General features: G+C 30.7%; 1 protein-coding gene across 4 annotated transcripts in view; it reads left to right on the top strand.

Moving 5' to 3' along the window:
• Positions 1-14,180, top strand: part of LOC145252775 (uncharacterized) — a 297,793-nt gene that overhangs the window by 242,043 nt on the left and 41,570 nt on the right. For all 4 annotated transcript variants that reach the window (XM_080112722.1, XM_080112706.1, XM_080112712.1 and 1 more), the window contains one exon: positions 6,672-6,887. In XM_080112722.1, coding sequence (XP_079968848.1) covers positions 6,672-6,887 — 216 coding nt within the window. The remainder of the gene's footprint in view (positions 1-6,671; positions 6,888-14,180) is intronic.

The raw sequence follows: 14,180 nt of genomic DNA, 5'->3' as shown, positions 1-14,180 counted from the left end.
ATGCATCACACATAAGCAAGCTTTATTTTTGCATCCCTTTGTTGTGCTGAAATGATATCAATGTTATGCTCCTCTGATAAGCTGGACTGCTTTCGCTTTCTTTTTTGTTCGTTTGCAATAGGTGACCGATGGTGCATTAGTGCACCCACTACCAACCCCTCCTCTTCTTCCACTTCTATTTACGTGACTGCGTGTGTCTCTGTGTATAGGTGTGTGTGTATGTGTGTGTGTGTGTGTTGTCGAGTAAAAAGCAATATTTGATTCAATTGATCAGTTTTAAAATTAAATGGACGCGATAATTTATGTTCAAACATGCAAATAGAAATTATCAAAGGAAAACACAAATCGTTTTTGATAAATGAAAAATTTGCATGAATGTAATTATGGACCGCATGGCTAGATTGAATTAATGATAGACAAATTTTCTAGGCTCACAATTTAAATAGAGTCAAATATCAAACGCAAAAAATTTAAAACTATACGAAAGAACATCGACTAAATGGGCAAATTTCAATCTGATTCAAAGACTTTATTTTATGATGTTCATTTGGCGAAGAACTAATTAGAAAATGCTAAAAGAAAAAGATTTTTGTTTACTTTTTCATTTCAAATTTACAACCATCCCCTCTCTCTTCATATTCTGGGAAGATTTTTGATTTCCTCTTTGAGTCCTATTTACGAACTGATCATTAATTAATAAAAGAAAGAAAAAACTTTAAATATTTTCTATAAATTTATATCATTAATATCGAGCGCCTTTCATTCTTTTCAAATAAAAAAAAAGGTAGAACAAATGTGTGAGAAAATGTATTAATTTTGCGATTAATTCAGAATTTCAATAAAAAATTTCTTCACGAAACGAACGATTGTTGAACTGATAATACGTTGCAAAAATCCATCTTGTTTCATTTCAGTCTTTGTATTTTATTAATTCATGATTGAAGCAACTTTGAAAATATTAATTTGCTTTTCTACTAGATAAGAAGTAGTATTCCTTAATTTGCTTCGTTCGATTGATGGTTCATAACTGATGAATACGCATTGAGAAGTGTAATTTTGACAAGCATATCAACAACGGAAATGTTTAATTCTGATTAAGATTTTTAATGGACGAGAAACCGAAGATCGTTTTTTAATAAGAAACGATTTATTTTACTAAACGTACAGGGTGATACGATATAAGTGTTGCCTAAAGAAAACAATGCTACAGTTTCATTTTTAAATTTTTATTGAAAAAATCAGTTCAGGTAAATTAATTATGTAGTAGAGCAAACATCTATTCAATGTAGTCGCCTTCAGCCTTAATCATCGCCTTAATAGGGGAGCATGCCATTTCCACAAGCACTGGCGGGAGCTCGGCGAATACTCGGCGATCAGGCTGGTTTTACTGTTGTGCGATGTCATGTTGGTGCTGTACTCAACGTATGACAAAACAAAGTATTCCAGTGGGTTCAGGTAGAGGGAAGGGGGCCATGAGAAAAGGGTTCAAAGTCGTAGAACTCCATCTGACACCAAGCCGGTTAGCGATTGAGCATAGCGACGGTGAATTATTAGTAATAGTACACCTGAACGACATATCGGGACAGCGGTGAGTTATTAACGAAATAGTAACTGAATCGACGTAATCGTAGCGACAGGACGACAACGCGGGCGCGCAACGAATGAAAACATTGCAAATAGAGCAAAATATAAGAGAAATATATATATATATATTATTTTTTATTTTTATGTAAATACAGTCATATCTTGCTACGATCTGCAGACCGTTTCAATCATATTAGATATAATCAGACAAGAAAAATTAAGGTACAAAAACTAAAAAGATTCTAGGCCTTTTCAAATTCTGAGGAGAGAAAATTCGCCGTGAATGGCGATGGGCAAAAATTAAAGATTGAATATGATTGAAACTGTCTGCACATCGTAGCAAAATATGACTGTATTTACATAAAAAATAAAAATATAACTTGCTCTCTTATGATTGATCACTATCCACGATCCTTGTGGAAATTCAATTATTTTCAATTTTTGGATATATTTCCACCGGAAAGAAAAAAAAAAACGTCTCTCCGTTTCTTACAGATTCTGAGAACTTTGGTGCACCAGTAATTTTATTATATTGTAAATGTGACCTATGAACTATAAACATTTTTTGAAATCTGGTCGCATAATGAGTACGCTGTGAAGCTTTACAGCAGTTCTATACGGGTAAAACTAACACTTAACCATATATTCAAACACTACTGTGTTTGATATGACGTTTACTGTAGTGCCCAATTTTTTTAAGTACCTTCTATAATCATTTTTCATGAATTATTTTATGATATTGATCTTGATTGAGCAAAATATTGATTTAGATATATACTTTGAAACTGTATATATATATATATATGTATATATATATGTATATATATGTATATATATGTATATATATATATGTATGTTTATATATATATATATATATATATATATATATATATATATATATATATATATATAACACGGAAATTACATAATTGTCGATGCAATAATTTATTTCAACCTTAAGGTATTTTCAAGCATCTAAATTAGACAATTCATTTTTGATACTGAAAGAAAGAAAGAAAAAATCGGGCCTCGACCGTCAAAAAACCTGAGGGGTGGTAGTAGCAATCCACCCTCTCTGGTTTTTTGACGGTCGAGGCCCGATTTTTTCTTTCTTTCTTTCAGTATCAAAAATGAATTGTCTAATTTAGATGCTTGAAAATACCTTAAGGTTGAAATAAATTATTGCATCGACAATTATGTAATTTCCGTGTTATATATATATATATATATATATATATATATATATATATATATATATATATATATGTGTCAGTAGTTATCATTCCAAAATCAAAAGTCGCAGTTTAATTACACGAAGTTTTATTTATTTATTCATTTATTTATTTTATTTATTATACAAACGTCCGAATATTTTTATAGTACGTTTTCACGTGTTTCGTTAAATAGCAGTGAATCACTAAGCAACTCACCAGGAGTCAATTGACGTTCTTAAATCTGCTAGAATGTTTATTATATTGAATGAAAAAGAAAAATTTGGAGAAAAAAAAACGATAAAAAAACAAATGGAAATGTGTCAAGTTTTCAAAAGCATGAATTTAACGCAAACTTACTTATTGTAATGCTCAGAGGCATCTACCCGCACAAAAACCATGAACTCATAGCACACGTGGGAAAGTTCTATCTTGTCATATTGGATTTCTAAAAGATCGGACACATATTTTCAAGATTTCCTGTACAGCCCACGAGCGCGCGCGCATATATATATATATATATATATATATATATATATATATATATAGTCATCCACATACAGTACTGTTTGGCTGTTTCACAGCTCATCAGTGCGGCTAGACAGGCAACTACCTCAAGCCACGATTGAAACCCGACCGTTTGTACGGTAGTCAAGGCTCCTAACCATTACGCTATTGGCGGCTGCTTGAACGAGTAGTGAGTTTAACGATGTTTTGACATCGTCTGAAATACCTCCGCTCGATTTGTTTACACAAAGAGCGTCGCTTATATGCTAATGGTAATTCGTGTTTCACTTCTCAATATGCTCAACTCAAGGTGAGGAGCATTATAGTCATCCACATACAGTACAGTTTCGCTGTTTCACAGCTCATCAGTGCGGCTAGACAGGCAACTACCCCAAGCCACGATATATATATATATATATATATATATATATATATATATAGAGAGAGAGAGAGAGAGAGAGAGAGAGGGAGTGAGAGAAAGAGAGATGGAGGGGTGAGAAGGAGGGAAAATATTTAATAATATAATAATGTTTTCATTGAATCCGAAAAACTCAATATCTGTACGTGTCCTGTCGTTTCCAAAGCAATTAAATTTGCATTTTTAATTCTTTTCACGGGAGGCATTATGTAATTATCGCACGATATTCAATAAAAACTAAACGTTTTATTGTTAAAAATTACAGTTTGCGCCACTTACAAATATTTTATTGCTAATTCATCATCGTAAAAAAAATTTATAAAACTATTTTCTAAACATTTCTTACATTTCATTTCATAGGTTCTCATTATTCACTTCATGGTAAAATTTATTTGAAGTGTTTGCTGCAGTGTTACCCGTTTGGATCATTACACTGGTTGTTAATAAGAAAAGCGACAATCAATATGGCAGGTTATTTCTCAGTGAGTCGAGCTACTGAATTTAGCTGATAAGCTCAAAATGTCGCTTAATCTTCAGCTGAAATACCTGTCACCAAAAGTGTGTGCTATTCTAAAATGGCCGTCTTCATTCCGTATGTTTTCTCGTTTTCACTTGCGTTAATAGCATCTTAGCACCACCTCTTGATTTCACTCCCCATTCACGTTTAGTTAAGAAGCAGATCGCTAATCTCTTTTCCTCCCCTCTCTTATAAGTCATTCCTCGGTTCGTCTTTCTGCTTTCTTTCCTGATCTCCTTACGTATCCATCTGAATTTATTCTCTTGAGCCTTCGGTTGAAATGAATGGCACAGATTTTTGCCATTGCTCAAATTTAAGCTCACATTCGGAATGCTCATCCAGATAAATTATTCCTTCATTTTCTGAGTGAATTACGTCCATTGAATAATGCAAAACGTTAGCGTTATACATTTTAAATTTTCGTTCACTCAGTGAGAATCCATTAAAGAAGGAAGATGGTTGTGAAAAATAAAACTTATAAAACTAAAATTGTGTAGAAATATATATTTCCATTGTATCTGTTCTAGAATATACTTTTAGATAAAGAATATATATCGGGGAAAATGTGCGCTTATTTATTTTCTTTCATTGAAAGTTACTATTTACAAGACGAGGAGGCCACTCAAGAATAAGGGTCATAAAGTGTTACCTAGTTGTTGAGACAACTCAAAGATGATCAGTAATGGCGGAACTGGAGTAGTTTTTTAAGAGGATCAACAAAATAATATTTACACTGGACTTAAAAAAAACAACCATGTTTTATTCAGCCTGGAAACAGCTCCACTTGTCACACAGGGGAGCAATTCTAGGAGAGAAATTCTTCTTGTGGAAATTGTTGATGGTTTGAGTTAAAACTTTTCTTTTTACAAATTCTGTAAAATTAGATAATTTTAGTTTTGGGATGATTAATCGAAATCGGGAATCGAAAAAGTCGAACCTTTTCAGAGTATCGGAATCGGAAAAATTAATGTTAATTTTCCAATGATAAAACGATTCTTTTAATTGTTTATTTTTTACTGTTATCTGGTTTAAAACCTTATTTTTTATTGATGGTAATAAAGATGAAATGATAAATGTTTATTGACTTTATAATGGCAGCAGAATTCAAATCTGTACATCACTCTAAAACGTGTGTTTTACATTTGAGAAAATGCATGCCTATAATACATGGGGTTTTATGATAGTCAGAACAGAAAGCAATGAAATAGACAACTTTACAACTAAATATCAAGATATTTTTAAAGAATAGAAATCGGAATCGGTAACTGTATCGGAATCGGAAATTTAAAAAAGAATCGGTAATTGTATCGGAATCGGAAATTTAAAAAAGAATCGGTAATTGTATCGGAAAAATATTGGATTCGTCCCATCATTACTAGCATTTAAAAACAGTTACTGTACTCATATATTCAAGTGTCAAAATGATTGTTACGGCATATCAACCCTTCTCGGGTTGTTTAATGCCGAATCAAAATAGTTAAAATAATTTTTAAAAAAACATATACAGAGAATAAAATGAAGATATTGTAATATGTTAAATAAATATAAAATTTTTACATTGTCAGATTAATAATAAGATATTAAATAGTTAATAATTTGAAAAAGATGGTATGTGCAGGAAGCACCTCAAGGCGGCTGATGAAATTGACGAGTTTATCGTGACATATTTGACGTCACTCAAACGTTTCGGCTTTTCAGACACATAATAACAATTTCTCCTTATAAATGCAATAAAATATTTTTTACTAATAATATATTGTTCGCATATGTGAGTGTTTTTGCTATGCATGACGTCGCCTTTCGGTTAGTATTTATTTTGCATATGTAAATACTGTTAATAAAACGGTTAGCGATTTCCCGGCGTTTAGCATGGACTGAAATCTTACGATTATAACAAATATAAAACGTTGCCAACCACGTAAAAGTGTTAGATATCTTGTCGGAAATGAATTCCTTTATAGGCTCACACACACACACACACACACACACACACACACACACACACACACACACACACACAGATATAAAATTTAATATTTGGAAATACTCAATGAAAAGTTGTATTTATTATTAAAAGTACAGCCTGCTAGCATGTTTATATATATATATATATATATATATATATATATATATATATATATAGAGAGAGAGAGAGAGAGAGAGAGAAAGAGAGAAAGAATGAGAGAGAGACAGAGAGACAGAGGCAGAGAGAGACGCATATATTGTCGCTTTATTATTTTAATAGAATAAACGTATGTATATAACAAATACTAAACGTATGTATATTACAAATACTGACATAGTGTATCATGGGCGGTCTATTTTTCAAAAAGATTAATATTAATACTTATTTACGTAAAATGTGAATGTATTCGAACGATTAACTCATTTTTTTTTCTTAAATGTTGACTTATTTTTTATCATCTTATTTCAGATTTAGACGACAGTGTCGACGCGAGTGACACAATGCACAATGGTGAAATAACAGATAAGCCCCCAACTCAAAGCCATCATTTCTCATCACAAGTTCTTAACGGTGAAACGCCAAGTGTATCATCAATAGAAACATTATTGTTGAATATTCAAGGTCTTTTGAAGGTTGCTGCTGAGAATGCAAGACACCATGAACGACAGATCAATTTTGAGAAAGGTAGGCTCATCTCTCTGAAATCATTTTAGTCCTAATTGCTTATCAGTTGTTATACCACGGCCACTGAAATAAACAAGGCCTGTTAATTGAAAAATACATGCAGGCAATGTAGGTAGGATTTGTCGAACTGTTACTGTCGATACTATAGGACAGCATTTTTAAACAGAGCATTAACTCGTTAAAAAAGAAAAGAAGCTAATTCGATTAATAATGAAACTGAACTTGATTCAATATAAAATATAAATATTATCTATGTAAAATTACGTAATTTTAAAGCAATATACAATCTAATATTGATAAAACCTAATTATGAATTTAAGGAACAAAGAATTAAAGAAACATAAAACACAAACAATTCTTGGCCTTCGGGACAAGATCACAATGTAGTAGTATCTGTTCTGATGCTACAATTCACCTTTTCTGTCCTCGGCCGGTGGAGGAGAAATCTTTCACGAGTAGGACAATTTTTATTTTTGTTCCTATCCAGAGTGCCGCTTAATAGGGAGCTGGGTTTTCCCCACAAGATTATATGTTGACATATTAAAATAACTGTTACTTTTAATACAGAAATTATATTTAGTTTTCGTTTTCTGTTCTTCTATGTTCATTTTATCCCTGTTTTTTATCAGATTGTGTAGCATATTTTCATCAGTTACATGGTTAGGAATCCTATACTCCGCTATAGTCTTCATTTTCATATCAGTGCAGAATACATGATTACGGAAATGAAGTTCACATAACTACTTAAAGACAATCATACCTTAATGTGAACATTGGTTAAAAACTAAGAAAATATAGTAAACATCTACGATATTAAATCAGGGTGGTGAATTTGAGAGAGGAAATTATTAATATTATTATTATTATTATTATTATTATTATTATTATTATTATTAATATTTCACTCACTAGGAGTTGTCTCACAGGCCATCATCAGTGATCACTCATTGGCAGTAACCTGTGGTATTCGCTGGAGACTGAGTGACAACAAGTCTCCCCTGATTTCCAATGTACTCCACCTCCTGACCACTCGTGCGGATGACTGCACGCAATATCCGTTTGCCATTGATTTCTCGTGAAAAAATGCCTCCCCGAGGTACCAGATTTGAACTGCACACTTCCAGTGGAGGTCTGGTTAGTACTCTCACACCTCGAACTTTTCATCCTCCCTGGCCCTTCAGAACTAGTTTTTTTAGCACTTCACGGGGGAAGTTGATCCTGCGTAAATGGGTTTTAATTTAATGGCTGCTTCCTGAGGTTTTCTTTAACTTTCTTCGCATATATCTCATGCACTTGGTGTAATCAAGTGTGTATTTTTTTTCTTTGAGTTTGATTCATACTTTTATTTCGTTTTTATTTATTATTGTTTTTATTTTATTTTCATTTTGTTTTAATTCGTTTTTATTATTATATTATATTTTCCACACTAATATTTTTATTTTTTCTTACATTTATTTTTTCATACAAATTCAAATAATTCTTTTGGTCTTTTTTTACACAAATAGTATCTTCAAAAAGTTTTCGTGATTAAATAACCCAATGAAACCTTTCGTGTATGCGCTTTTTAGGGAGCACCCACTAAATTAAAACCCATTTATGCAGGGTTCACATTCCCCGTGAAGTACCTTTTTTCTTATTATGGTTATTGTTGTTATAATAATAATAATAATAATAATAATAATAATAATAATAATAATAATAATAATAATAACGGTGCTTTTGCAGTTTACACACTGTGTTATATTTTAGATAGGATTTTCAAGTTAAATTCATTTTGTATGGTATCTTTCTTTTTTCATTAAATTGTTAGGTGAAAGTGCAGAATAGTTAGAAAGCCCCCCTCCTGTTAAAAATGGCTTTCTAAATAACGTTATTATTTCAGCTCGGTGCGTACAACATTTATTTATAAGATAAAACTAAAAAAAAAATATGTTAACTAAAATTTAATATACTCTTTTTTTTTTAGTTCATATCAAAACTTTAATTAAAACTGATTAGTTAATGAATTTTTAAGATGAATTTGTGTTCGTATCTCTCTGGTGAGAATAGAGAATTTCCTATTTCATTTCCCATTTCAGTCATGAAATTTATTTACAGATAAAATGTTATAAAACAAACAAAAACGTCTAAGTTTTAAATATATTTCAAAGAAATAAACTACTCCCGGTGCTAAAATATTGAAGTCATCAATCGTTTTAGTTAAAAAAAAAACAACAACAGCAACAAAAATAAAACAAAAACTGTCATGAAAAATACTTCTAACTTTTCAATATTTTGAAATACTCAATGAAAAGTTTTATTTATTATTAAAAGAACGGACTGATAAGTATTCTAATTTAAAAAGTGTTTGTTTTGCAGTTATAAAATATATAAAATAAAATATTCAACTTCCTGCGATAGGAATAAAAGTTCCTTCGATAGTAATCAAACAAGTTCACCTATCATTATATTTTGTTAGATTAAAATTATCTCAATAGTAATAGTAATCCAAATTGAGAATTGTTTTTTTTTTCTCTTTAGGAGAATAAAAACATATTATCCTAACAGCTACAATATAAGGCAATGAAAAATATTTTTTATGGCCACGTAGTTGAACACCGGAAACGTTAGGCACCTTCGTGCCTTTACCTACATGTTGATCTGGTAATGATCTCACGCTGTCATGTTCATTGGCCTGTTCTCTCGGTAGCCGTGGTTGTACTCTGCTATTTAAAGAATATCCGCGTAATACTGATTATGATTGATTGGCTTTATATGAAAAAGGTATAATTGAAACGCTCAAATAACTTTCTTATAGAAACGGAAATATTATATAATGTGGAATCAATTATTTTTTACATATTTGCTGCAAGAAAATATTTATTTGTTTGATGAAATAAATTATAAATCCAAGTATACTATGATGAAACAAGCACGAATACTACACATATTATATATATATATATAATATGTGTATATATATGCATACATATATATGCATATATACATATATATACATATATATATATATATATAAAATATATATGTATATATATGCATATATACACATGTATAATCGAATAAAAATGTGCATATTTAAATATTAATTTATTTGTACGTACATCCAGTGTCACAAAACAATCATTATCGGAAACAATAATTAATGCTAAACGAATTACTTCTCTTTATAGTCGCTATTTATCAGTTAAACATCAGTAAAACTATTTCCTCTATAAAAATTTTCAAAAATAAAACATGGCTGTTTGTTTACGGTTTCAAATTGGCTATTTTATTTTATAATATAATTTTAAAAACCGTCATTTTGAGAGGAGGCTGTAAATTTTTTATTTTAACAATTAAAAAATGTGCAATTGATTTGACATCTGTTCTTTGTAATTTATATAAAAAATTATTAATTAAAAAAAATACAACGTTTTGTGTTGATTTTTCATTGAAAAAATCTAATTTTTAAAAATTATTTTTGTAAACTTTAAAAAGTTCAAAAGAATTTGCTAAAAAATTGTTTTAAATTCGTCGTTGTTTTATTTTATCTTTTATTAATTTTACTTATAATGTGTTTTAAAAATGTTCAACCACTTCGGAATTTCCACTGGTTTTGTTACTTGATATTAATATAATAACAATGATATCGAATGAATACTATAATTAGTTGGCATTGATTTCCCTGATGTTTTTGGAGTCAGAAGTTGTAGTTGTTCTAAAAAGACATTGTGTACATCCGGGAGAGACCAGTAGAAGGTTGCCAACATCCTAAGTGAAAGTGATCTTGTGAAACGAACTGAATTCGAACTTGGAACACCCCGATGGTCAGTCTGTGTCGTAAACCATTAGACCACCATCACCTTAATTGATAGCATTGCAACATAATAAACGTCACTTACAAGGTAAAATATGATATTGATGAATTTATGAATGTCTTAATGGAAAATACTTATAAATTGGATTCTTTAAAATTATTTTATCGTCAGTAAAATGTGTATTCCTCGTATCGGCTCACGAAGAACTAAGGCGAAGGTTGAATAAATTCTTATTAATAAGCTGTTGTGACACGGTTCGAAAATTAACCGAGAATACTCTAGCATTGATCCATTTTAAAAACATTGGATGAGTAATATGAATAAACAAATCAATAGAAAAAACGATACTTGTTTAGTAAGTTAATCAAAGAGAATGAATGTATAAAAGGAAATAAAATAATAAGAAATAAATATATGAAAAAATAACGATGTGAAAACATTAATTATCTCAAGTAGTCTTAGGTTAAACAATGGTATAAAAATAACTTCGAAATAAAAACAGATTACCAGTTAAAATAATTGTATTAGGTGAATCAATATTATTGAAAATAATCTTCAAGTTTTGACATTGTCAAACAATGAAGATACAAATTGTTCTTCAATTTTATTTGGCGGAAATTTTCTATTGATTTAATGAATCGATGCTTAAATGGTTTTCTTATAAAAAAAACACGTAAACTTTAGCAATTACAAAAGACCTTCCCAACCACCGATGACAAATAACACTCTACCTGAGAATTATTCCTCAAACTCCTCGGCTTAACGTTCACAGGTAATATGAACTGGATCAAATACATTGTGGACATTGTGAAGGCTATTGCAAAGAAGGAGGATTTTCTCGATCGTGCTAGAAGACTATTCATATCTGAGAGTATCCGGTACCTCTACAAGGCCACCATTCGCTCATATATCGAGTATTGTTGCCACATCTGGGTTCGTGCATTTACTACTAGTGTTCCCTCTTGGATAGGATCCGAAAAGAGTCTTAAATCAAATAGGCCCCATTTTGTTAACTAGGCTGCAACCCGCGTCCCATCATCTCAACTTTGCATCCTTGTGCCTGTTTTAAATTTAATGTAATGCTATCTGATGAACTCTTACAAGTTGTGTCCCCTCGACATACATATCCCTGACAAAAATGCGTAGCAACAAAACTACACTCCGTCACTGGTCAGGTCTCTAAATGCCAGAAAGCTTTCCATTCTAATAGTTCCTCCCTTCAAAAAGCTAGACTTTGGAATCCCCTTCCTGCTACTTGCTTCATTAGCTGCACTGATATGCAGAAGTTTAAATGTAAGGTAAACCAATATTTTGTTGATCTTTCCTTGCCATAATAGCTCTTACGTCCAAGTAGCGATATGCTTTGTTAGGGGTGAACGTAAAAGATTTTTCCTGGAATAATTATGGGATAAGAGAGAATAATGTAATTGTGATTTTAAAATTTTATATTTTAGCAAGATTCTTCACTTTTCAATGGAAACAATCACAAACAATACATAATGTTTCATTTATTTTTTATCATTCAAACTAATCCAACTAACTATTATTCTTAAAATATTCTAATATTTTTTAAATGTAAATATTTTACGATATTAAAAATTCTATTGCTTTTTCATTAAACATTTTGATTCTTAGAAATAGAATGAAAAAAGAAAAACATCTTTGATCATCAACGAGAAGAATGCGTTTGACGGTAAATTCGTCTTTAAAATATGATTTTTTTGAATATGCCATTAATTTTACTGCCATCTTATCTTGCAAATAGCCTAAGATTTTCTCCAATTCAATTTCAAACTTAAAAAATTGTTTTGTATTTTTCTTTGTTTTTTTTTTATTATGTTATATTTTTTTTAATTCAATCTTTATATTTCGTAATTTACATTTTTTAAAAAAATTATCAGAGGGAAATTAAAAAATGTGTTCAGAATTCTTTTCAGTTTCTTCTTTAATCTTTACAGCCAAAGATTTCTTCCGATTTCATAACCAAGAAATGGTTTTAACATTAAAGACTAAACCTTATCCGTTGAAGACCGCGTGTGAATTTTTTAAAGGTTTAATAATTTAAAGAGGAAACAGAAAGGCGTAATTGTTTTAGTCAAACAATCGAACATTGTCTATGGGAGAAAAGATGCATCCAGGCTTAACATAAAAGGATATTTAAAAAAGACTAAACAAAAAATAAGAGGACATCCCATTTGAATTTTAAATAAACAATCTCAATTCTATTATTTTACCGACTGTTTCATGAAAAACGTTTTAGAGAGTTTGGATTCAAATTAGCTAAATGTCATTTGAATTAAAATACAATAATAATCGGCATTGTTCAAAGTTGCGTTGTATATGGAAATATTAAGTTGATAAACAGTTAAAAAGTTATCAAATATGCACACGGATTGCTTGTTTAATAAATATGCGTAGATATCGATTGGAATCTTTAATTTTGGTACGTCTGCTAGTAATCCTTTTAACAACGCGTTAGTCACCTGGGTGTTCCAGACATGGTTAGTCCCATGGGATGTGTGTATACACCTCAATACAAAAATATTTATGGTGTTATTATTGTGTAAAATATAGTTAACTTACTCGTCCATGATATATGTACAGTCCCCGTTGAACAGATTGAATCACTTGTATCTTGTTAATATTAATATAAAATAATACAACAAAATAAAGCATAAAACTAAGGAGAAACTAAGATATTACATAAGAAAAGCTCATAGTTACAAGATTGAAAGTGTAATAAATTGTAAATACAATAATAATCCCATCAAAACTTATTAACTTCATATCAAATATTATAAAGTAATAGAATGATACATAATATGTGTTTATTTCTAGAAATTTCAATTCCCACTGGAAAAATACACAAATATATAAATCATAAAATCATGGTTGTAAGATGGGGTAGCTGGACACCCCAGAAGGACAAGGCGACATCTACCTCTCATGAAAACTGAGATACAACGGCAACATGCCACGTGTTATACTCTCACTGAGTCAGGAGAGTACTGAGAGGGAGGAAAATAAATAAGTTATCTACTAAGAATTATGAGCACTTAATAATAATTGGGGTGACAAAACACCATATGGGACTAACGCAGCGTTAAAATAAGTTGGAAGAAATGATTTTCAATTCCATCATGATATATCTGATTATTATCGGGCAGAATTGCGAATTCAAACGAGCATCCAATCAAAATCGTACTTGACTACACAAGTCATTGTAATTTCAGAATGAAATGTTGTCAATTTTATGACAACAAAAAATGTTACAATTATTTCACATTTTTAAAACCTCATATCCTATTGTAACGTTGTCTGGGAACTAACACGTTGTAGCCTCAGTCGCAAAGTAGAAAATGAATAACGTTTTTTTGTTATTTCACAACATTTACGTCTTCATTCTTTCGTTATCGCTGTGACGTCCCTCACGTGATCGTCTTCTCGAACGTCCACCACACTTCTCACGTGATCTCGACCGTTCTTCCCCTCTCTA

This window comes from Euprymna scolopes, chromosome 3 (genome assembly GCF_053919585.1).
Source record: "Euprymna scolopes isolate OS-2025 chromosome 3, ASM5391958v1, whole genome shotgun sequence".
NCBI lineage: Eukaryota > Metazoa > Mollusca > Cephalopoda > Sepiida > Sepiolidae > Euprymna > Euprymna scolopes.
This window is presented reverse-complemented; position numbering and strand designations above follow the sequence as displayed.